General features: G+C 44.4%; 1 protein-coding gene across 1 annotated transcript in view; it reads right to left on the bottom strand.

Annotated features, from left to right (window-relative positions):
* The window catches only part of RAPGEFL1 (Rap guanine nucleotide exchange factor like 1), a 137,362-nt gene that overhangs the window by 38,574 nt on the left and 72,583 nt on the right, over nucleotides 1-26,205 (bottom strand). Inside the window, exon 6 of the mRNA XM_082271513.1 lies at nucleotides 24,983-25,150. Coding sequence (XP_082127639.1) covers nucleotides 24,983-25,150 — 168 coding nt within the window. The remainder of the gene's footprint in view (nucleotides 1-24,982; nucleotides 25,151-26,205) is intronic.

Here is a 26,205-nt window from a genome sequence, read left to right as displayed (position 1 = left end):
TTCGGTTGTAAATGATAGTACAGACAGCCTTAAACATTTTCCCATTATTTTAAACCCACATGACGTGCGCTTTTTAAAAACACAAAATGTTCCCTCACTAGGCAGCTCTGTCAATCCAGCACTTGCACCCCTGCTCGGAGCCCTCACTGTCAGAGCTCCTCATTGTTCTGGAATGATGGGAGTGCTGACACACCGCTTGGAGACCAACATAGAGGAGGCTAAGCCATCGGCATGCTAACAAGATTGATTAGCTTCTTCGGCTCCTAACAAGATTCTCTGGGGACCCTTTCTGACTTACCTCCTTGCTAATATGCTCTCTTTAATCATGACCATAAATTCTGACATAGAATACTGCAGAATCTCATCCTATTCCCCCACATTTAAAGTGCCACTAAACATACAATTACTGGCTAGTTTATGCAAAAGAAGTGATCATATTGTTAACCAAAGAATGTGTAAAAATATCAGGAGATCAGCAGAGTTGATATTTTCTCAAGACCAAATAGGGGTACAACTGATATTTTTATTTTGGGTGGGCACCAACAGGTTGAGTGACCTTGCTTGTTTGTATTTCACAGGGACTCCAGTGAAGCTGAGTTCCTGTGCTAGTTTCCTTCTCTCCCCCCTTTACAAGCCATATAGAACGTGCCCTCTCTCAATTTAATTCCCAAATGATTTGTTTATGGAAGATCCATCACAGGAGTGTGCCCACATTAGGCTTGTAGTGGCTGCTACAGTTGGTGAAGCTGGGAATTTGGGTGTGAAAGACAATCGTTGAGACCTTGACATATAATGGGATTTTTTACTTACCATAAAATCCATTTCTCTGATGTTCATAGCTCCTGGTATTCATAACCACTGGGTTATACTGCCCCCTACAGGAGTAGGACTCTAGGCAGAAACAAATTATGGCTACACCCATGGGCAGTCCCAGAGGGTATACTCCCTCTCTCTGCTATAGCCACTCAGTTTTGTAACAAGCAGTGTCAGGAGAATATTAACCCCGCGGGGGGGGGGGGGGGGTGCTGTGTCTGTCAATGAACATCAGAGAAATGGATTTTACGGTAAGTCAAAAATACAATTTTCTCTTTCGTTCATTGACCGACATCTCCTGGTATTCATAACCGTTGGAATGTCCCAAAGCAGTGTTAAACAAGAGGGGTGGGAATAACCAAAAATTGCTGTGAGGTATATTGCTGCTAATGGGGGTTAATGCCAAGCGGTGTATCCGGGGTATATAACTGGAATAAATTGCAGCATCACATGATGAACAATAAAGTTTAGGCACAAGGAGAAGATTAAAAGTCCATGTGCAAGTCCCTAGACCAACAGTAGTGGTGGGCTATCCTGAAATCCAGAGAGGAAGGAGGGGATCCAGGGTAGTCCCAGGGATGGATGGATGGAGGGATGATGGACAGCAGGAGACAAATTGCAGCCTGCAATTCCTGGAGTTTGTCCAGAGGAAGGAGTACTCTGGCTAAGGCAGAAACCAGAGTCTGGCCCAGACAGTCCAGCTTTGTGTATGGAACCAGAGCAGACTTTTGAAAGTTCAGAATCCAGCCAAACTCCGGCTGGATTGTGATCTCCAGGTTGTCCACCAGAGCAGAGGGAGACTCTGCTCGCAGAAGGCGATAGTCCAAGTAGCCCAGTACCGCGATCCCCCTGTTGGCGTAGCAAGGCTAGCACCGGGGGCTAACACTTTTGTGAAGACCCAAGGAGCAGAGACGAGACCCAAAGGGTAATGCCACAAACTGATAAAGCTCCTTTCCCACAGAAAAGCAGAGAAAACGCTGGTGATTGGCCCATATCATAAATGTGAAGGTAGGCATCCTTAATATCGTTAGAGGCGAAGAAAATCCCCGACACAGGGATGCCACCATTGTTTGAATGGACTCCATTCTGAACTTCTGTACCCGCACAAAGCAGTTTAGCGCCTTGAGGTCCAGGATTGGATGCACTTTGTCTTCCTTCCAAGGGACTACAAAGAGGTTTGAGTAAAATTCCTGAAAACGTTCCGAAGCCCGAACAGGGACAATAAACCCTTGAAGGAACAGGTCTTGTACAGCCCGAAACAGGTCCTGTAAGAGGTCTGGGGACAGGTGTAAGTTGGAAGGAAAAAAACCTTTCCGAGGGACAAGAGCGAAACTCGATCTTGCAGCCGGACCAAATGACTTTGTGGACCCGCTTGTCTTGCACTGGGAAGTCCACTGGTCCGGAAAGCAGTGAAGATGTCCCCCAACCCCCGATACGGGTGAGGGTGCACCTTCATGCTGAAGGAGCCTTGTCCATGAATCTGAAGAAGCCCAATCTTGGCTTGCCAGACCAGGTTCGTTTGGATCCTCCTGAAGAGGCCCTGAAAGGCTTCGAGCCCTTGTCAGCCGACCCTGAGGGACAAAAAACCTAATTTGAGCTGAGAAGGAAGGCTCACGTATATGACGAGGTTCCTTGCCCTTAGTAGCCGGCAGAAGAAAAGTACTCGTCCCCCCTGTGAGACCTTTAATGATGTCCCCCAGGTTAGCTCCAAACAGGCGATCTCCTTGGAAAGGAAGATCAGTCAAGGCCTTTTTTGAAGTCTGATCCACAGACCAGAACTTGCGCCAAAAGACACACCGAGGGACCACTGCCAAAACAGAGAGGCAAGCCATCAGGGGAGCTGCATCCGAAGAGGCATCACAGCCCCTGGACCAGCTGGTCCGCCAGCTCCGCAAAGCGCACGGGGGGGGGGAGCAGCTGTTTCCCCTGCAGGTCAGGGCGTAAGAGCTTAGCCCACTTAGTCAGAGTCTCCGACACAAGGGCAATGGTGAATACCAGCCTCATTGCAGAACCAGTCAGAGTGTACATATGGCGGGCCACAGCCTCTGCCTTCTGGTCAGCCAGATCCTTAAAGGCTGGGGACTCTTGGTTGCCTTGTTTAATCTGGCACAGTCCACTTCTTAAGAAGGGACTCCTCATAGGGGTAACGCCTTGTAAAAGCTTTCAGGACCCCATGGGACGCTTTGGTCGTCCTCACTCTTTAGCGACAATTCTGTCAAAATAGGCAGGGAAAGGAAACACCTTTGCCGCTCTGGATGGCTTGTGAGTGCCAAAGGGTACCACACAGGCTAGAACAAAATAGCGGCACCACGAGGCATACAGAGACCCAGGATTAAGAGACCAGGCCTCTAGGATGGAGACCAGGCCCCTAGGATGGAGACCAGGCCTCTAGGACAGATACAGGCAGGACGGGGGGCCCTAGCAGGAGCCCCCACCAGGTACACCCCCTCGCACAGTCCATCGTCCGGTCGCTGGCGGCGCACCCCCCCGGCCCCCATCGCCAGTCAGTGCCCTTCCCCCACCCCATTAAAGTTACCAGACCACCTAAACAGCCCCAGCGTATGTGGAGGGGGGGGGGCAGGATGAGGGACTCCTCAAAGGGGGGGTGCCTACAGGAAGGGGGGGAACCCGGGGGTCTGACCGTCCCAAGGAGGGGCCCACGTCCACCCCAATACCCTCCCGGAGGAGACAGCTACTCACTATACCAGGAACCAGGCGGGCACCACTCCAGACAGAACCCCTCTCCATCGAAATAGGTGGCTGTCGGCCAGAAAGACAGTTGCAACTCGGGCCGAGACCCGGTTGTATGCGGCCTCGCAGGCCAGTCCCCGTTCTGCAGGGCTATGTTGCGGCCGACCTAGCGCGGAGCTAAGGTATCCGCGCTCACGCACGCTGGGCAGACTGGGGTGACCATTAGATCTAGATTATCCAGCCCGTTGCCCAGTCTGGCAGTTGATCTCGCAGGAAAAATCCAGGAGGAAAACATTTTCTATCTAAAAAATTTTGCCAGGACCAAAAGATCCCAGAAAAGAACTAGGTCCTTACTCCTGACTAGGCAGAAGAAAAAAAACTGAGTGGCTATAGCAGAGTGGGGGAGTATACCCCCTGGGACTGCCCATAGGTGTAGCCAGAATTTTTTTCTGCCTAGTGTCCTACTCCTGGTTTTGAATACCAGGAGCTGTGTCCATCAATGAACGAAAGAGAAATGTATATTAATGTTAAATATGTTTAGAGATTATATGGATGCTATGGATAACTGCGCTGGGCTCATCCCAATTGCTTTTTCCCTTACTTTGCTGAAGAAATCGGATGTCACATTTTTATTTAAATTTAGGATTTATAAACATAGTTGCATATTAGGAATCTCCCCTGTTAACCAGCCCAATGCGAGGAAATTCTCAGATACATCAAGCTGTAATAGCAGGTAAAGGCATGTTAAAGTGGCCTTTCTAGAAATATGATCATACATATGATACAAATACTGCTCTGGAGGCCACTTCGGAATGCCATGAAGTGCACCTGTGAGGAGCAGGGAATATGTCAAGTAACACCTCTTGTAAATGGTAGGCACCTCCAGGGGATGAGACCAGCACCAGTGACATGAAAGCCTAGGCATTAACTTAAATTCAAAGCAAGACAGTTTTGGGGGTCCCAGCACTCTGCAGGTTGTAGAGGTACCGGCTATTCATATTATTTTATTGCTATGGTTATACAGGATTTATATGGAGCTAACAGTTCGTGCATCATTTTTACAAGAGCGTACAAATAAAGCGGAACTTCACCGTAAAGGGGAAGTTTTGCTTTATGCCCTTTTCTACTTTTTTTTTTTTTTTCGGGGGGGGGGGGGGGGGGGAGGTACCTGCTGGTATTGACAGGTACCAGCTCCCACTTTCATTCAGATTGATTGCCACAGCGATTCCATCGGTAGTTTTCCCCCCACAACTTTCTGGGACACGTCATAGGTCCCAGGAGGCTGCGGGACCATTTACAAAGCGCAGCTCAAGGAATCACAGCCAACTTCCCACAGTAAACATGCCGATGCCGGAAATTCAAAGACTGGTGAAGAACCGGCCCGATGAGGACAGTGCTGGATCCCTGGACAGGTGAGTGCCCTTTAATTAAAAGTCAGCAGCTACAGTATTTGTACTTTTAATTTTTTTTTTTAAACAGAGTGAAGATTCCCCTTTAAGGTAATCCCAGATTAATCGAAACCTGACTGGTTCCGCAGGGATAAAACGAGTTTAATGCAGTGTGTGACTGCCCGTTCAACGGAAGTTAATGGTGGGTACTGCTTTCCAATAATTCCATAATAAATTAAGGAGACCCTGATGCTAGACCATTAATTTCAACAATAGGCTTCCTATAAAATGTCAGGAGCATTAGTCATACTTCCCAACTTTATGAGATACAAAGTAGCCACACCCCTGCAGCGCCCCCAATTACATGGACCATTAAGAAATAATACGCACAAAATGATTGGACTTCAACACTATTTTTTCTTTATACTGACGAATGCAATAATTAGGGGTTAGGTGAAAAGTTTATTAGAGTATAATTATTTTGATAACTAGCGCATTGTTAATAGGGTTCTACATACCAAGTAAAAAAAAAAAAGAGGGACAAGTAAGGAGGATAGAGGGAATTGGTCCCAAAAGGACAGTGCCTCCGAATGAGGGACCCCTGGGAGCTATGGCTATACTGGTGCTTGGTGGTTAGCACGTATATGTTTTTCATCAATTAAATTTTTCGTTCAAATCTCAGCCAGGATTTTGCATGTTTGCCTGGGTTTCCTCCAGGTACTCCAGACATGCTGGTAAGTTAGGTGGCTCCTGTCTAAATTGGCTTGAGTGTGAACAAGCAATAGGGTAGGATTAAGGAAAGACCTGGTGACCTACCTCTTAAAAAGTCTGCAAGAAAATTCTATAGAACTAAAGCATATATCAGACATGGTGTCCAGAGAGCTGACCTATAGTCCTGTAGAAAGTCAGATACAACTGAAGAGATATACATACATAAACTGCATGTAAAAGCCTAACTTTTGTAGACATCCAAAAGCCCTGAGACTTTTGCTGGGTGATAGCATCTTGGATATCATGTCAGTAGCCCCAGCACATGCATTCCCCTTCACTCCTCCCCTGGCAGCTGAATAAAAGGTAATGTAGGAAGTGCTGGAATTGTGTGTTCAACCAGATAATATGCTCTTCATGTTCTAAATAATTAGCAGTAAACAGAATAATATACTGGAGCTCTGCTGATTTCCATCATCTGATCTTAATCACCATTTCGATGAGGTACAAACTCGTCTTCTTCAGGATCCGGACGAAGACAAGTTTGTACCTCATCGAAATGGTGATTAAGATCGGATGATGGAAATCAGCAGAGCTCCAACTTTCACTACATTCTTGTGAAAATTTCCAACAAATTGCAAAGCGAACAGTCTACTTGCCTAGTAATTGAACCCACTCAAGGGCTACAGCTTCTTGCAATATTGTGGTACAACCTCCCTCTAATGCTCCAATGTGTGTGAAAGAGGTTGCAATGAGCTGAAAAATCTAGAACATGAAATGCAAAATACACTCTCATATGTTGAGCTATTCGGTATATAAGAATGCCAGCCTCCCTAAGGGCAGGAGAATAGAGGGTCAAAACCCCCAAAAGGTGAACACAAATACTGGACGCGATTGCAATATCCTTGCAGGCTCTTATTGCAGTGGGATCTGGTAAGCGTGTCCATCTTTGGTGATTTACACGTGGTGAGGTGGTGGGACATAGTGTCAGCTTTTGTTCCAAACCGGAGATACAGTATATCCCTCATTGGGACCCCGCAAGAACCCTGCTTGTGACGGACTTTTCCACTATTTGACTTTTCTCTATTTATGTGTGACACATGTGATTTTAGAGATATTTATTCAGACTAAGTTTTTACTTTGGTCATAGCGCTGCTTGTGTATATTTATTAAGATTCTTCATGATTGATATGCACTTTTATTTATTTATTGTAGTTGTATTAGGCGGCAGCTGTTTGAGTTAAATTATTTGTGTGACAGTGCACATCTTTTACTGGTAGTGCAGAGCGCTGGGTGATATGAGTTTTAAACTTTGCTTGGTTCTCAGTCCTTGTTTTAGGATAATATACTATTTTTCAGATACCTCCGAGGTCTCCTTATTGGAATTTCCAGCTATCTGCAAAGACAGGTTGATTTAGTAAGGCAAACAGACTTGACCACTTTGCAAGATAATTTTCCCTTTCCCCCAAACAATTTTCGCTTGACCGTGTCTAGATGATGGAAGTCCACAGAGCTTCACATCACTTACTAAGCTAAGGGAAAATCCCCCTGAAAAGTAAAAATTCCCTTGCAAAGTGGATCGTCTCACTATTTGTGGCCTTCAACCCCAAAGTCTCACTCTTTCCACTTCATTCTTCATAAAGTAAAATGATTGAAAAGTCAATCCCTGGCAAATACCATGGTTGGTGGACCTAGGAGACCTTGCCACCTGAGTTTTTGACAAATAGGATTAGCAAGCATCTACCTAAAGCTGAAATGATAGGTTTTGGTTGATTGGAACCTTTAAGAAGGTACAAATGCTGTCATTCTTCAAAAAAGACAGACACACGCTCTGCCAGCCTCTTTCATCTCTTTGATACACTGACATTCACAAGCACTGACAGAATGCCTCTTAGATACAAAAGGCACTATGAGCACTGCCTCCCTTTCCAGAGCCAAACACACACATAGATCCACAGATCTAGGCAGTACGGGCTTTGCACACATGTACGCTCCCCGCTATGGCAGCCTAGCCCCCCTCCCATCACTCCACACACATACATTCAGTCACGTGCTCCAGCTGTGACACATTCTCACTAGTACTGACAGACCTGCTCCAGAAATAGTCACCCACCCCCAATCCTATTTCCGAGATCTTTTCTAAGTCTCTTTAGGAAGACATTTAACATTTAATGGACCAGAATTGTGAGCACTAGAGGAAACAAAGATCAGTTTTCTGCAAATAGCAAGCAATTAATTTTCTTCTTTCATCTGCACAGAGCAACAAAAAGATCTGACCATGGGCAGCGGCTCCACAAATCAACCCATTCATTTTTAATTTTGGGTCAGTTGTCATGGTTTTTGAAAATTGATTTCATTGCATTTACAATATTTAGGCAAGGGGAAAAAAAATAAAATAGTACTTCCAGACAAAGTCTCCCAACCAGGTTTCCCAGTTTTGTAGGGTGAGTCATCTCCAGGCTCTACTGAGATGTGTACGTCAGCATTTGTTTTCAAGTTTAACATCCAACACATGCTTTCCATAGTGGTGTCCTCATCGTCACACACAGGAATATTGCCATACCACACATACCAGACACAGTATGAACTGCAGGGTTTTCATCATACATTGCATAAGCCAGATTATCAAAGATGATCACTATGCCAATACCGCATACACAATTGCAATCTATCATTAAAGGCCCTAATGACCATGTTTGCAGGAGCCTTAATGACTAGGAATGCAAAAATCACTTCTTCACGTCCATCAAATTTATAGGTCCTAGTTGCCTGGAATTTAGGGCACTGTACCACTGTGGTACCCACAAGCTATCCCACAGAATCCAGGACAATGTACAGAGTGGCAGCAGGTGCCAACTGCTGGTACTATTGGATGGAGTGATCCCCAAGCTCAAGAGTAACAGCACAGTTCCATTCGAAGGAGAATGGCAGAGCAACAGCGCAAAAGCGTATAATCAGGGAAGTAACCACTAAAAGCCAGTAGAGACATAGACCTTATTTAAGGCTCACTGACACCAGTGATGGTTCTGGTTTATTCCACTGTTACCAATGATAGAACATGTTTTACTTTCACTGACATCATTGATGGAGCTTATTTCACTGCCAAGGACACCAACAATGGGACTTATTTTATGCTATGGACACCAATGATGGAGCTTATTTTCTTCCACTGATACCAACGATACAGTGCCTTGAAAAAGGATTCATACCCCTTGAAAGTTTACACATTTTGTAAAGTTACAACCAAAAACCTAAATGTATTTTATTGGGATTTTATGTGATAGACCAACACAAAGGGACACAATTGTGAAATTGAAAGAAAAGAAATGGTTTTCAACATTTTTTACAAATTAATATGTAAAGTGTGGCATGCATTTGTGTTCAGCCCCCCCCCCCCCCCCCCCAACAATACTTTGTAGAACCACCTTTCGCTGAAATTACAGCTGCAAGTCTTTTTGGGTATGTCTCTACCAGCTTTGTACATCTAGAGTGAAATCTTTGCCCATTCTTTGCAAAATAGCTCAAGCTCTGTCAGATTGGATGGAGAGTGTCAGTGAACAGCAATTTTCAAGTCTTGTCACAGATTCTCAATTTAATTTAGGTCTGGACTTTGATTGGGCCATTCTAACACATGAATTATGCTTTGATCTATACCATCCTATTGTAGCTCTGTATGTTTAGGGTTGTTGTCCTGCTGGAAGGTAAACCTCTGCACCAGTCTCAAGTCTTTTGCAGACTCTAACAGTTTTCTTCTAAGACTGACCTGTATTTGGCTCCATCCATCTTCCCATCAACTCTGACCAGCTTCCCTGTCACTGCTGAAGAAAAGCATCCCCGCAACATGCTGCTGCCACCACCATGTTTCATGGTGAGAATGGCGTGTTCACAGTGATGTGCAGTGTTAGTTTTCCGCAACGCAGAGCTTTGCTTTTAGGCGAAAAAGTTCAGTTTTGGTATAATCTAACCAGAGAACCTTCTTCAACATGTTTGCCATGTCCCCCACATGGCTTCTCGCAAACTGCATACAGAACTTCTTATGGCTTTCTTTCAACAATGGCTTTCTTCTTGCCACTCTTCCATAAAGGCCATATTTGTGGAGTGCACAACCAATAGTTGTCCTGTGAACAGATTCTCCCACCTGAGCTGTGGATCTCTGCAGCTCCTCCAGAGTTAACCTGGGCCTCTTGGAAGCTTCTCTGATTAATGCTCTCATTGCCCAGCCTGTCAGTTTAGGTAGATGGCCATGTCTTGGTAGGTTTTCAGTTGTGCCATACTCCTTTCCATTTTCGATTGATGGATTGAACAATGCTCCATGAGATGTTCAAAGCTTGGGGTATTTATTTTTTATAACCTAACCATGCTTTAAACTTGTCCACAACTTTATCACTGACCTGTCTGGTGTGTTCCATTGCCTTCATGATGCTGTTTGTTCAGCAAGGTTCCCTAACAAACCTCTGAGGGCTTCAGAGAACAGCTGTTTTTATACTGTGAATAAATTACACACAGGTGGACTCTATTTACTATTTGGGTGACTTTTGATGGCAATTGGTTCCATTAGATTTTAGTTAGGGGTATCAGAGTAAGAGGGCTGAACACATATGCACACCACACTTTTCACATATTTGGAAAAAAAAAATTAAAAACCATTTATCATTTTCCTTCCTGTCAGGGATACCACATGCAGGCATCCAGCAAGGGTGATCAGATCAGTTGGCTGCACCAAGGAATCGGGACCCAGATGGATAAAGATGTAAATAAGTTTATTAAGCAAAATGACACACTCCAATACCAACACCAGTGACCATAAACAAGTAAACAAAATATAAATGATAACAGTACAAAACCCCAATAGAACCTAACAAACTATATACAAAAGGATGGAGCAAACAATAGCAGGACAGGACAGGGACAGGAGACAAGGAAAGCAGGGAGCCAGGTACAGGAAGCAGGGTACAGGGAACAGGATCAGAATACAGCATTCAGGATACAGGTTTCAGGATCAGACAGGGACACGGCTAGCAGAGAAAATACTGAAGCACTGAGCCTCAGTGAAGGGCGGGCTTATATTCCCTCAGCAGTCCTCAGGTGCAGCTTAATTAAAAGAACAGTCCAGCTGCTGGGAGACACCCGCTGGTGGGCCCTGGAACTGCGCCCCTCAGTTCCAGAAACAACAGTGCCACCAGCAGGTGACCCACGTAATGACACTGATCCTGACAGTTCCCCCCCTTTAAGGAGCGGCCTCCGGACGCTCCATTGTGGTTCTACCCCGAAAATCCAAAAAGGTCTCCCCTCCATGTCTGTGGGTCTTCTAGCACTCTCTAGGCCAAAGGCCTTTAACTTGCCGGAAGGCGTGCCACCAGAGTCCAGCAATTGATCATGCGCCCCACCACCAGGGTCTGGAAGCCGTCTAGGCACCCCACAGGTCAAGTTCCTGAAGAGGCGTAACATTAGGGATACACCTGCCCTCATTGCAACACACGTCCCAACACTGGGACTGAAGGCAAGCTGGACATAAAGCAGGGGAGCGCCAGCGGCATGCAGGATGTCCGGCAGTGGCACACCAGGCTGGGCAACAGACAGTGGCACATCAAACAGGGCGGCAGACCGTGGCTCAGCGGGCACTGGATCAGCAAGCACTGGGTCAGCGGGCACTGGAACAGCAAGCACTGGGTCAGCAGGCACGGTAGTGGTCACCGGAACAGCGGGCACGGGATCAGCTGGCACCGGATTAGTGGGCTGAGTAAGAGACACCGGATCAGCAGGCACCGGAACAGCAGGCACTGGGTCAGCGGGCACTGGAACAGCAAGCACTGGGTCAGCAGACTGGGTAGTGGTCACCAGAACAGCGGGCACGGGATCAGCTGGCACTGGATTAGCGGGCTGAGTAAGAGACACCGGATCTGCGGGCACCAGAACAGCGGGCACTGGACCAGCAGGCTCAGTAGGAGGCACCAGATCAGCGGGCACGGGAACAGCAGGCATCAGAACAGCAGGCACTGGATCAGCAGGCTCAGTAGGAGGCACCAGATCAGTGGGCACTGGATCAGCAGGCTTAGTAGGAGGCACCAGATCAGCGGGCACTGGATCAGCAGGCACTGGATCAGCAGGCTCAGTAGGAGGCACTGGATCAGTGGGCACTGGATATGCGGGCATCAGAACAGTGGGCACTGGATCAGCAGGCTCAGTAGGAGGCACCGGATCAGTGGGCACTGGATCAGCGGGCACTGGAACAACAGGCATCAGAACAACGGGCACTGGATCAGCAGGCTCAGTAGGAGGCACCAGATCAGTGGGCACTGGATCAACAGGCTCAGTAGGAGGCACCAGATCAGCGGGCACTGGATCAGCAGGCACTGGATCAGCAGGCTCAGTAGGAGGCACCCGATCAGTGGGCACTGGAACAACAGGCATCAGAACAGCGGGCACTGGATCAGCAGGCTCAGTAGAAGGCACCGGATCAGTGGGCACTGGATCAGCAGGCTCAGTAGGAGGCACTGGATCAGCGGACACCAGAACAGCAGGCATCAGAACAGCAGGCACTGGATCAGCAGGCTCAGTAGGAGGCACTGGATCAGTGGGCACTGGATCAGCGGGCATCAGAACAACGGGCACTGGATCAGCAGGCTCAGTAGGAGGCACCGGATCAGTGGGCACTGGATCAGCAGGCACTGGAACAACAGGCATCAGAACAGTGGGCACTGGATCAGCAGGCTCAGTAGGAGGCACCAGATCAGCGGGCACTGGATCATCAGGCATCAGAACAGCAGGCACTGGATCAACAGGCTCAGTAGGAGGCACTGGATCAGTGGGCACTGGATCAGCAGGCTCAGTAGGAGGTACCAGATCAGTGGGCACTGGATCAGCAGGCTCAGTAGGAGGCACCAGCTCAGGGGGTACTGGATCAGCAGGCTCCGTAGGAGGCACCAGATCAGTGGGCACTGGAACAGCGGGCATCAGAACAGCGGGCACTGGGACAGCAGGCTGAGAAACAGGCACCGGATCAGCAGGCTGGGTAACAGGTATAATTGTATGTGTTGGGAAAAATCTCCTTTTCTTTTTAGGTTTAGATACAGGAATCTTGCTAGTGGTTGCAGGGCTATGAATAGATTGTGAAGTAGATGGAAGTGAAATGGCAGTATTGGGAGATGGTGGAGGTGGAAAAGGAGAGACAGTTACAGAGGAGAATTTCTGAGAGGTTGCTATGGGCAACAGGGTAGTAGAGGAAGTTTTCACAGGGTTAAATGCAGGAAAAGTGCAACTCGTTAAGCCAGGATATGAACAAGCAGTGGAAAGCAAACCATACCTAACTGCAGCTGTGGTTGCTACGGGTAACGGAGAGGAGAAACTTTGAGAAAACTGGTGTCCAGAGGCAGAAGTGGATTGGTGTGAGTTAGCTGATGCTAAATTGGAAAGATCTGACCAGGTTTGCAGTAAGGCCTGAACAAAACTCAATTTACAACCCCCTTGTCTGATTAGAGAATATACAGCATTCATACAATCCAACAGGGCCTCTGGAGAATACACTGAATAATGTTCAATAAAATAGGGTTTATCATCTTCCAAGAGCCACACAAGAGATACCACCTGAGAGACACTAAAAGGAGGAGAATAATCATCACCACCCTTAGGGGTATTAGATAAAGCCAACTCTGCACAGAGCTGAATAAGTGGCTGAATCTCTTTGAACAAAACTCTGCCTTGGTCAACAAACGAGTGGGCCAGACGGATGCATTCCAACAACTGCTCGCTAGTGTAAGTTTTCAAAATTTGGCGACAATATTCCCTGTCTTCTGTTACAAGCAAAGAAAAATAAAAGACCTCCTCTGACTGCATCTTGCAACAACCAGAAAATTCCTAATTCCCAGGTGCAACCGATCTGATCGTTAGTGGCTTCAGTATTCTGTCAGGGATACCACATGCAGGCATCCAGCAAGGGTGATCAGATCAGTTGGCTGCACCAAGGAATCGGGACCCAGATGGATAAAGATGTAAATAAGTTTATTAAGCAAAATGACACACTCCAATACCAACACCAGTGACCATAAACAAGTAAACAAAATATAAATGATAACAGTACAAAACCCCAATAGAACCTAACAAACTATATACAAAAGGATGGAGCAAACAATAGCAGGACAGGACAGGGACAGGAGACAAGGAAAGCAGGGAGCCAGGTACAGGAAGCAGGGTACAGGGAACAGGATCAGAATACAGCATTCAGGATACAGGTTTCAGGATACAGGTTTCAGGATCAGACAGGGACACGGCTAGCAGAGAAAATACTGAAGCACTGAGCCTCAGTGAAGGGCGGGCTTATATTCCCTCAGCAGTCCTCAGGTGCAGCTTAATTAAAAGAACAGTCCAGCTGCTGGGAGACACCCGCTGGTGGGCCCTGGAACTGCGCCCCTCAGTTCCAGAAACAACAGTGCCACCAGCAGGTGACCCACGTAATGACACTGATCCTGACACTTCCACTTCACAATTATGTGCCACTTTGTGCTGGTCTATCACATAAAATCCCAATAAAATAGATTTATGTTTTTGGTTGTAACATGAAAAAATGTGGAAAATTTCAAGGGGTAGGAATTCTTTTTCAAGGCACCGTAGGACATATTTTATTCCCACTGACACCAATGAGGAGGCTTATTTTATCCCACTGATAGGACATATTTTACTCCCAGTGACAATAATGAGGAGGCTTTTTTAACCCCAGTAATACCAATCACAGGGTATTTTTTACTCCCAGTGACAATGATGGGACTTATTTTATACCAACGACACCAACTTTGGGACTTTTCTTTTTTTTTTACTATGGACATCAGTGTATGGCCAGGCCCTTATTTGGGAATTTCTGGACTGACACCAATGATGGGGCTTATTTCACTGCCTCCAACACCAACAATGGGACTTGTTTTATGCTACAGACACCAACGATGGAGTTAACCTATCCCACGGACACCAATTATAGAGCTTATTTTACTCTCACAGACACCAAATATGGGAATTTTTTTTACTCCCATCTTCTCTTATACGCACAGGCTCCTGTTTGGGAATTTCTGGGCATATGATTCTCATCTTGTTAAATCTTCCCCCTTCACTCTTGTCCTTCCTACCTCAAACGTACAAAATACCCTTAACGCCCTGCACAATAGGTCCCTATGTGCTTAATTTCAGTGTACTCATTCTTTGTGTTCCAAGTTTATCACAATGTGCTTTGATGAAAACAAAAAAGCATTAGCGCCATGTCACCTTAGAAAGTTTGCAGCAGAGATTTGTAGTAGCTATAAATCCAACTGCTTTTTTCCTTTAGTGATTTCTAGCTGGCTACGAAGTTGCTGCTGGAGCAAACTACAGGGCTCATCTAAGCAGCTACAAATCACTGGTGTGCCATAGCCAACTGCAGCTAAAATGGATCCTATAACAGGCCACTGAGGCTGGCAAAACTATAGCTACATGGGAGTTGCAATCATGATGCTTTTTGTGCATTTAAGGCCTCATGCACACAGGGCGTTTTTTACTGACACTTTTAGGGGCGTCATGCGTTCTTTTACAGCTAAAAATTCCTCTGAATGTTATTCTATGTGTCCATGCACACATAGGCTTTTAGTGGCATAGGAGTTTTCAAGCTCCCAAAAAAAAAAAAAAGCCCCCCCAAAAAACAAACCCAGGGCCAGCGCGTTAAGACGACCAGTGTTACAGCTGTAAAAACGCCTGATACGGCTAAAAGCGTGTTAACACTGTATAGAGCAATAAGCTCCGTCAAGCGTATTTAAGCTGTAGTTATGTGATTTGGAAGTGGAAAATAGAAGAGGGCAGTGGTCTTTTAAAAAAAAAAAAAAAAAGCTGCTAAACGCTAAATGTGGCTAAAGGCGCATTAACGCCAATGCAAAACCCTTCTACAGTGGGGGAAATAATTTTTTGATCTCTGCAGATTTTGTAAGTTTGCTCACTTACAGGGAAATGAAGGGTCTAAAATTTTTATCATAGGTGTATTTTAAAGTGGTAGTATACCGATTTTTTTGACTTTTACCTACAGGTAAGCCTAGGGGTGACGTCATCGCGGCTCCGGCCACTCACAGTGCCGGAGCCGCCGAACCCGGAAGAGACGCAGAGGGATCATGTCCGCTCCCACAGCGGTGTCTGGGGGTCCGTGTCGGGGCTTCGTTTTAAGGTAAGTATTTCATAATGAGTTAGTATGCGATGCATACTAGCTCATTATGCCTTTGTCTTGCATGTTTTTTTTTTTGGAGTATACTACCACTTTAAATGATAGTGACAGAATATTAACCAAAAATCTAGAAAAAAACACATCATACAAATGTTATAAATTGAGCTGCAGTTCAGTGAGTAAAATAAGTATTTGATCCCCTACCAGCCAATAATAATTCTGGCACCCACAGACTGGCTACAGTATGTGCTCATGTTGAACACAGATTAGTCCTGAAAATTTAGGAAGGTGCTCCCAACGACAAATTGTTATGTGTACAAAAGTCCCCTGTCCACAGAATCTCTTTCTATCATTCAAACTTCACAATCATGGGCAAGACCAAAGATCAGTCAAAGGATGTCAGGGACAAGACTGTAGGCAGGAATTGGCTAGAGGACCATCAGCAAGAAGCTTGGTGAGAAGGAGACAACTATTGGAGCTATTATTCGCAAATGGAAGAAATACAAAAGAACCATGAATCGCCTTCGGTCTGGAGCTCCATGAAAAGATTTTGCCTCATGGGGTAAGGATGATCATGAGAAAAGTGAGGGATGAGCCCAGAACTACACGGGGGGAGCTTATGAATGATCACAGGGCAGTTGGGACCACAATAACCAAACAAACTATTGGTAACACAATACGCCGACATGGATTGAAATTCTGCAGCGCCCGCAAGGTCCTCCTCCTCAAGAAGGCACATGTACAGGGCCGTCTGAAGTTTGCCAATGAACATCTAAAATGATTCAGAGAAGGATTGGGAGAAGGTGCTGTGGTGAGAGGAGACCAAAATTGAGCTCTTTGGCATTTACTCGACTCAACGCAGTGTTTGAAGAAAAATGGTGACTATGAGCCTAAGAACACCATCCCTACAATCTAACTTGGAGGTGAAAACATTATGCTTTGGGGCCGTTTCGCTGTTAAAAAGGTACAGGACGTCTTTGCCGCATTGAGGGGCCTATGGACAGGGCCATGTGTTGTAAAGTCTTGGATGAGAACCTTCTTCCTCCAGCCAGAACACATGAAGATGAAGATGGGTCTTCCAGCATGACAATGACCCAAAACATATCGCCAAGGCAACAAAAGAGTGGCTCAAGAAGAAGCACATTAAGGTCATGGAGTGGCCTAGTCAGTCTCCAGACCTTAATCTTATAGAAAATGTATGGAAGGTGCTGAAACTTCGATTTGCCAAGCGACAGCCAAGAAACCTTATGGATCTAGAGAAGATCTGTAAAGAAGAGTGGACCAACCTCTGTGCTTGCCTACAAGGGTTTCTCCACCAAGTACTTAGTCATGTTTTGCTTGGGGATCAAATACTTATTTTACTCACTTAGCTGCAACTGAATTTATAACATTTATATTATGTGTTTTTTCTAAATTTTTCAATCCTTTAAAATACATATGATAAAAAAATTATAGAACCTTCATTTCTTTTAAGGCTACGTTCACATCTTGGCATTGCTATTACAGGCGTTTGTGCAGGCGTTTTTAGATTGAATAGAGACCAATGGAAAACGCCTGTAATCTGCCCAAAAAGAAGCTCATGTACTTTTTTGAGCATTGGGCGTTTTGCTCACAGCGTCAAAATACTCAGTGTGAACAGGGGCCATTGAAATGAATAGGATTTGTCTTGTTGGGCGTTTTGAGAGCTCATCCTAGAGCAGAAAAACGTCCCCAAAACGCCTACATGTGAACGGAGTCTTAAAGTAGGCAAACTTACAAGATCATCAGGGGATCAAAATAATTTTTTATGCCGCTTTTTCCTTGCGTCAGTACTGGCTTAGCTTTTTTTTTTTTTTTTAACGCCCTGTGTGCATGAGGCCTAGTTAAAAAACGAAATGTCATTGTGAATGTACACTATCCACTGGCATACCACTGCTTGCTACAGGCAACACAACTTTTACGCATGAAGCATGGCGACCACTAACTTACAAGCATCTATAGCAACTCAAACCCCGCATGCAACAGGCTGTACCAGCAGTTGCATTATGTAATCCAGCCATTCCCCTCCACACAATAGCCAGTGTCCTTTTGAGCTCCAGATTCAGAATGCACGAAGTTGATTGGGAAGTGAATGTAACTCAAACAGCAAATGGAACAATGCAAGTCACTGCTAGGACACATAGAACACAATTGTTTCCTATGTGCCCCATTTACACTACAATGTGATGTGCATTGCAAGAAAAACAGAGAAATACTGCATTTTTCTTCAGTACGTTGGACGGCATCATTAGTAACCATGCTGTAGTGCATCTCACTGCACTGCTGTGCCAAGACTTGTACATTTGTAGTCTCAATAAAGTTTAAAAAAAACTTGGGAACCGCACACCACATCGCCCCCTACCTGTCCAATAAAACAAACAACATCCTGCATACTAAAATGGAGCCTTTTAGCATTGTAGTGGAACCGGGCTCTAAGTATGCAGCAGTTCTTTCCACTAAACACATCTTTGCTGGGGAAAGAACTTGGCCCCCACACAAAAGATTACATAATTTAGTCCCCTACAGCTGACTGGCTGTGTGTTAAATCTTTTGTGTTAACAAAAAAAATAAAAAAATCTTTAAGGAGGGAATTCAACCTTTTCCTTCTTTAAAGGAAGATGTTCAATGACATACAGCCTTCAGCTCATTAACTTTTACATAAGAGAAAGAAGTGTATTCAGTCTCAGCCCTTACTGGTTACGTCAGCTCTGCTTGTTAGAGAAGGTGCTGCCATAGAAACCCATGCAGTTATTCGAGTATATATTATAGCACTTCTCCTAAAAAACAGTGCTTTCCTGTGGAAGTTAATGAGCTGTAAACACTGAGCAGTCTCCCTATGTAATGGGAAGGAGTTTTCCTATTCACAATTTCCCTGAGCACCTCTTGAAATGACGGTTAGTGATAGATCAGTCTCAGCAATAGATAAAGATGAATAATGAAATAAATAAATAGATGAAGTTCCTAAAAGGAAGCATTTATATCATTTTTATTTATTGTACATGTAGACAGATTTTAATTTAACAGAGGGCCCACAGGTATCCTTCTGCCTTATACCCTTTCTGCCATTTTTTCCATATGACTCAATGAACACTTTGAAGTCTATTTATCAATGTGTTTACAAAAGATTTGCACAACTTTCACCCAGGTTTTCCATAGGATTCTATTTCATAGTTAGTGAGGTTGAAAAAAAGACATCCGTCCATCCAGTTCAACCTATGATGTGTGTGTGTGTGTTTGCTGTTAACCGTACATTGTATACCCCTGTATGTTGTGGTCTTTAAGGTGCCCATCTAATAGTTTTTTGAAACTATCGATGCTCCCTGCTGATACGACTGCTTGTGGAAGAGAATTCCACATCCTTACCGCTCTTACAGTGAAGAACCCCTTACGTATTTTAAGGTTAAACCGCTTTTCCTCTAGTTTTAGTGAGTGGCCACGTGTCTTATTGTATTCCCTTACTCTGAAAAGTTTGTTCCTTATGCTAGGGTCGCCAGTACAGTATTTGTACATTGATATCATATCCCCCCTCAATCGTCTCTTCTCCAGAGAGAATAAGTTCAGTGCTTGTAATCTTTCCTCATAGCTGATGTCCTCCATTCCCCTAATTATTTTTGTTGCCCTTCTCTGGACTCTTTCCAATTCCAGCACATCCTTCCTGAGGACCGGTGCCCAGAACTGGACAGCATACTCCAGATGTGGCCGGACCAGAGTCTTGTAGAGTGGGAGAATAATCTCTATTTCTGGAGTGAATCCCCTTTTTTATGCATCCCAGTATTCTGTTGGCTTTGCTTGCAGAGGCTTGGCATTGCATGCCACTGCCAAGCCTGTTGTCTACCAGTACCCCTAGGTCCTTTTCCATTCGAGACTCACCCAGAGGTTCCCCCCTAGTGAGTAGCTTGCTTTCTGGTTTCTGGCACCCAAGTACAATACTTTACATTTTTCAACATTAAACCTCATCTGCCATGTAGTTGCCCACCCCATTATTTTGTTCAGGTCCGCTTGTAAGGTTTCCACATCCTGCATAGAAGATATTGGCATGCCTAGTTTAGTATCATCTGCAAATACTGAGATTGTACTAGATATCCCAGCCTCTAGATCATTTATGAATAGATTAAACGGGATTGGTCCCAGGACAGAACCCTGGGTGACCCCACTTTCCACACCCGCCCAATCTGAGTACTCCCCGTTAATCACCATCCTCTGGACTCTCCCCTGGAGCCAGATCTCTATCCAGGTACTCACCTTATGGTCCATACCTACCTTCCTTAGTTTGTACAGTAAGCGTTTGTGGGGAACGGTGTCAAAGGCCTTTGCAAAGTCCAGATACACCACATCCACAGGCTTTCCTTTATCTAGGTGGCAGCTCACTTCATCATAAAAGGTTAATAGATTGGTTTGGCAAGAATGATTTTTCATGAATCCATGCTGATTACTACTAATACCATTTTCATTACTAAAGTCTTGTATGTGGTCTCTTAACATCCCCTCCAAAATCTTGCAGACTACAGATGCTGACCGGCCTATAGTTACCCGGGATATATCTCGGCTCCTTTTTAAATATTGGTACCACGTTGGCTTTTTTCCAATCAGCTGGCACCATACCCGTCTGTAAACTATACTTAAAGATCAAGAATAATGGTCTGGCAATCACCTGGCTGAGCTCTTTAAGAACCCTCGGGTGCAAGCCATCCGGTCCCGGTGATTCATTTATGTTAAGTTTCTCTAGTTTAGTTCTAAGTCTATCTTCTGTTAGCCATGGCGGCAGTTCCTGAGGTGTGTTGTATTAAAAATAAGGGTGAATCTTGGGTGAAAAGACTGATAAACCGACTGACAGATCTGTTTGAATGAATAGACCTCAGAGTAACCATACCTCCACCATCAGTCCCTAGCCTCCAAACCTTACAATGTACAGTGCCTTGAAAAAGTATTCATACTCCTTGACATTTTCCACATTTTGTCATGTTCCAACCAAAAACGTAAATGTATTTTATTGGGATTTTATGTGATAGACAAACACAAAGGGGCACATATTGTGACGTGGAATGATAATAATAAATGGTTTTCAAAATGTTTTACAAATAAATATTTGAAAAGTCTGATGTGTATTTGTATTCGGCCCCTTTTACTCGGATACCCCCAACTAAAATCTAATGGAACCAATTGCCTTCAGAAATCACCTAATTCGCAAATAGAATCCACCTGTGTGTAATTTAATCTCAGTATACATACAGCTGTTCTGTGAAGCCCTCAGAGGTTTTTTAGAGAACCTTAGCAAACAAACAGCATCATGATTGCCAATGAACACACCAGACAGGTCAGGGATAAAGTTGTGGAGAAGTTTAAAGCAGGGTTAGGTTATAAAAAAATATCCCAAGCTTTGAATATCTTACGAAGCACGGTTTAATTCATCATCTGAAAATGGAAAGAGTATGGCACAATTGCAAACCTACCAAGACATGGCTGTCCACCTAAACTGACAGGCTGGGAAAGGAAAGCATTAATCAGAGAAGCAGCCAAAAGGCCCATGGTAACTCTGGAGGAGCTGCAGATATCTACAGCTAAGGTGGGAGAACCTGTCTACAGGACAACTATTAATCGTTCACTCAACAAATCTGGCCTTTATGGAAGAGTGGAAAGAAGAAAGCCATCGTTGAAATAAAGCCGTAAGTCACGTTTGCGGTATGCCAGAAGCCAATTGGGGGACACAGCAAACACATGGAAGAAGATGCTCTGGTCAGATGAGACCAAAATTGAACTTTTTGGCCTAAAAGCAAAACTATGTGTGGCGGAAAACTAACCCTGCACATCACCCTGAGCACACCATCCCCACCATCAAAACATGGTGGTGGCAGCATCATGTTGTTGGGATGCATTACTTCAGCAGGGACAGGGAAGCTGTCAGAGTTCATGGGAAGATGGATGGAGCAAAATACAGGGCAATATTAAAAGAAAACCTGTTAAGAGTCTGCAAAAGATTGAGACTGGGGCAGAGGTTCACCTTTCAGCAGAAAAAGGACCCTAAAAACATACATCCAGAGCTACAATGGAAGGGTTTCGATCAAATCATATTCATGTGTTAGAATGACCCAGCCAAAGTCCAGACCTAAATCCAATTGAGAATCTGTGGCAAGACTTGCAAATTGCTGTTCACATACGCTCTCCATCAAATCAGACAGAGCTTGAGCTATTTTGCAAAGAAGAATGGACAACCAACCAGAAATTACCATTCTAGGATATGGCTTTAAAGAAAAAAAGTAAAATATGACTGCTTGATATAAATTACTGCTATAGATTAGCGGATTGCTGCACTGGAAGCCTGAAACTGGTAAATTTCAAGCCAAAAAACTTTAGTCAACACTGTGCATATGGTTTTGCAACTAGCTGCAGGGCTGCGAGTATAGGCTAACTGCATGAATTCAAGTTTCAGGCCTTTTGGTGCCAAAAACAAGTGTAACATAGCGCTAGTACACACGTCCCTGATATCTAAACTTAACCCAACGCTTATCCTGACTGCTAAAACCGCTTTAAAATAACCCTTAATCTCCCTGACCTCTTAAATATATCCTTTAACCTTAACCAAACTATTAACCTCATTTACCTTATGCTAACACTTAAGATTAACCCTAAACGTGCAACCTTAAAACTGCATCCATCTCCCTAAACCTAACCTTAAAACTGAATACCAGTCAAACCTTTTGACAGCCGTCTAGGGTCCTCTTTGGGGAGATTTCATCATTCTGCCAGGACAGGAAGTAAAAGGAAATCTCTCTAAAAACAACTTTTTAGCAGAGCAGGAAAGAGCTAGAACTGCATGCTTTTATGTTCTTATATGCATGTACATGGGTACATGGGACCGTGAAAATGTTTTTTGTTAGATTTTTTAGGTTACTTTTGTGTTTTTACTTTTTTTTTTTTACAATTAATTTTATTCCCATTACATAGGAATCCTCTATGTAGCTCATATTGTAATGACAGGTTCTCTTTCTTGAGACAGAGGTCTATTCGACCCCTAATGTCTCCTCTGCCTTCCACTGAAGTTATTAGAGCATAGACCTCGGAAGTGGCGCAATACATGTCAGTTTCGTGTTCATTCACAGGAAGGGAGATCCGTGAACAGACATTCACTGGTTTCCCTCCACTCCACCCGCCATGGCAGTCTCGCCATGCGGTACCATCTGTGGCCTGTGGAAGTGATCAGGCAGCTTTATTGCTGCCCAAAAAACTTCCACCTCAAAGCCTATTGCCTCTACAAATTTAACCACTTAAGCCCCGGAGGATTTGGCTGCTAAAAGACCAGGGGGTTTTTTGCGATTTTTTACTGCGTGACTTTGACGGACAATTGCGCGGTCGTGCGACGCTGTACCTAAACGAATTTCACGTCCTTTTTTTCCCACAAACAGAGCTTTCTTTTGGTGGTATTTGATCACCTGTGCGATTTTTTGATCATGCGCTATAAACAAAAAAAGAGCGTAATTTTTGCAAAAATAACAATATTTTTTATATGAAATTCCCCCCCAAAAAAATGTAAAAATCAAAATTTTTTAACATTTTCGGCCAAATTGTTTTACGCTACATATGTTTGGTAAAAAAAAAAAAAAAAATATCGCAAAAAGCGTATTTTGATTGGTTTGCGCAAAAGTTATCGCGTTTACTAACAAAGGGAAAGATTTTTGTCATTTTTGGTGTTTTTTTTTTTAACGCGTAATGGCGGCGATCTGCGATTTTTTTGCGGTACTGCGACATTGCGGCGGACAGATCGGACCCTTGACTGACATTTTTGACACTTTTGGGGGTACCAGTGACATTACTGCAGTAATCATTGCTATATATATGCACTGTTACTGCAAAAATGACACTGGCAGGGAAGGGGTTAACTTTATTGGACAGGGAGGGGTTAAGTGTGTCCTAGGGGCGTGTTTCTAACTGTGCAGGGACATGGCTATTGGTGTAAAAGCAAAGATCAACGGTTCTACATAGTAGAACCGTCAGATCTTCATTTTTACACCAGGGAGAATGACGGGCGGCTTGTTTACATAAGCCGCTCCGCCTTTCTCCCTTCACAGGAGCGATCGTAGTGTGACCAGCGGACATCGAGTCCGCCGGACACACGCACTGACTTGTCTGTGAACGCACGCGCCCGCCCGCAATAGGCTCGCAAGTCAGTGACGTATCCATACGTCACTCTGCCTGGCCGGGGCTGACCGCCGCAGTGTATAGTCGTGCGGCGGTCGGCAACCGGTTAAACAAACAAATGTGACAAAAATGTAAAACATACATGAAAAAAAACATAAATTAATTGAGCTGCTGCAAGACCAATAGTGTATCTAAAGAGTAAAAAAAACACAAGCGTGGTAAGCTCTATGCGAACCACAGCACTAGCTCCCAAACAAATGTGACAACACAAATCGACACTAATAAATATAATCCAAAAGGATCGATAAATATATATCAGAATGCTAGTGAGAAAATTTGAAAGTGCTAGTGCAAGAATAGAGGAATAAAAAAAAAAAAAAAAAAAAAAAAATGGGGGGGGGGGGGTGTGACCTTTATGAGCCCAGTGCTCTTAAAAATGAAGGTTAATATATACTGAATCCTTCTTGGATTTTTATCCGGGAGTGGCGCAATCTTCCTGCCACTATGGCCAGAAGCGTCGTGGGATTGTATCCTTAGAGTAGTAGTGGGGACACCCTTCTTGAGAGATCTAGAAAAAAATTCCCACTCACCATATTATTGATCCCTCTTACCATACGGTAAGGGGGGGTCAAACAGAGCTTTGGTGGTGTTCTTTACCAAGATGCAGGCTTCCAGAAAATCCTCCCGCGATGGCGCTGGGGACGTTGAGAGACCGGCATCTCCAGGACTGACCGAGCGAAGAGGGTCCTTACCTAGAACCAGACAGTGTTTTTCATCGGTAGGAAATGGACTGGGAGGATTTGCTGGAAGCCTGCATCTTGGTCAAGACGACCACCAAAGCCCTGTTTGACAGTCCCAGCTGCCATAACAGACAAGTTCTAAAGCTATGGGTACAAAAAATCTACCTCTCCTGTGCCAAGATCTAACAGCATCAAGATTTTGTTACTAAAAAACGCTAATCAATGTTTTATATTTTACAGGTTGCTAGTTGAATGGCCTTACTCAATCAGCGTAAATATGTCCACTTAGATGAATTCCAAAGAATGGTACAAGTCGCACTTACCTCCAGCGCTGGTAACCGCCACTAAAACTAGAGGCTCTTCCCTCTGTCCTTGCTCCTCTGAATACTGCAGCTTCTCAGAGACAGAGCTGAGAATGTCTGAGACTGATGCAGACAGGCGACTTCGGATGGTAACATAAGAGTGGTCAGGCATATAGACCCTGCAGAAGACTGAAGATAAAAATAATGATACTGTCAGGCTAGACCACAAAAAAAAATTGTCAATAAATATCAAAGAAGGTCCACCATGTTCGAACACATTAGAACATAGGGTCTCAATTCTTTTAACAGTTCTCCAGTGTAAAACAATCTCAGGATCGCAGTTACATTCTCCATATAAATGTTCTACCTGGTTTTTGCAAGCATCCTCTAAGACCCTGGTGCCCAACCTGCGGCCCTTTGGTAAATAAGCAGCCCTTGGACCTCAGCAGTCTGTAGTGGGAACATTAATTAGGGTAAAAGATTTGATCTCTACCAGCCTCATGTAACATATTCCCAGTTTCGTAGTGTCTTCTGTAGCATATCTCCAGCCAAAAATATAGCACATCCACACTTTGACCCTAATCTTCTCTATTCGGTCTGCAGTTTGACAGTCCTCTCAAGCATTACATATATTGAACATTGTATGTGGCCTTTTGGTGATGTCAGGGGCCACATTTGTGGCCCCCTTTAGCTCATAAATTGACAACTGCTCTAAGCACACGGTTTAACATCCTTCCTTCATGAAATCATCAAGAGTACTGACCCAATGGATTGGTGACTACAGAAACAAAAATGGCTGCTGAAGTTCTGCATTCTTTTTTTGGCTGTTTAAACAATGAAGCAAAAACACATTGATGTCACCTCTGCGCTTTCCCTCCCTGGAAGCGTGTTCAGTGTTGGACTGACAGCACTACAAAGCAATAGGCTCATGAAAGGTGACCCTTCCTCTGAATGTTGTTGTGCAGGGGAATGCCAGAAGGTAATATAGATGAACGTAAGTTTTTATATTACTAGCATGTACAATACATATTAATATTTTTAAGGACCACATAATAGTACTAAAAAAGGTTTTTTTTTTTTTTCATTTCTTTTAATCTTCGTGACGTTCCATTATAAAACTATTTACCACCATCCGCTTCTGCTAACATACCCTTACAATCTCTTTACCAAAGTCATACAGAGAAATAGAAACTATGATATCTGGAGGACAATCAACGTTCCAGCATTGTTTTGGACTGCAGATC

Source organism: Pelophylax lessonae (assembly GCF_965119305.1).
Source record: "Pelophylax lessonae genome assembly, chromosome: 11".
In the NCBI taxonomy this organism is placed as follows: domain Eukaryota; kingdom Metazoa; phylum Chordata; class Amphibia; order Anura; family Ranidae; genus Pelophylax; species Pelophylax lessonae.
This window is presented reverse-complemented; position numbering and strand designations above follow the sequence as displayed.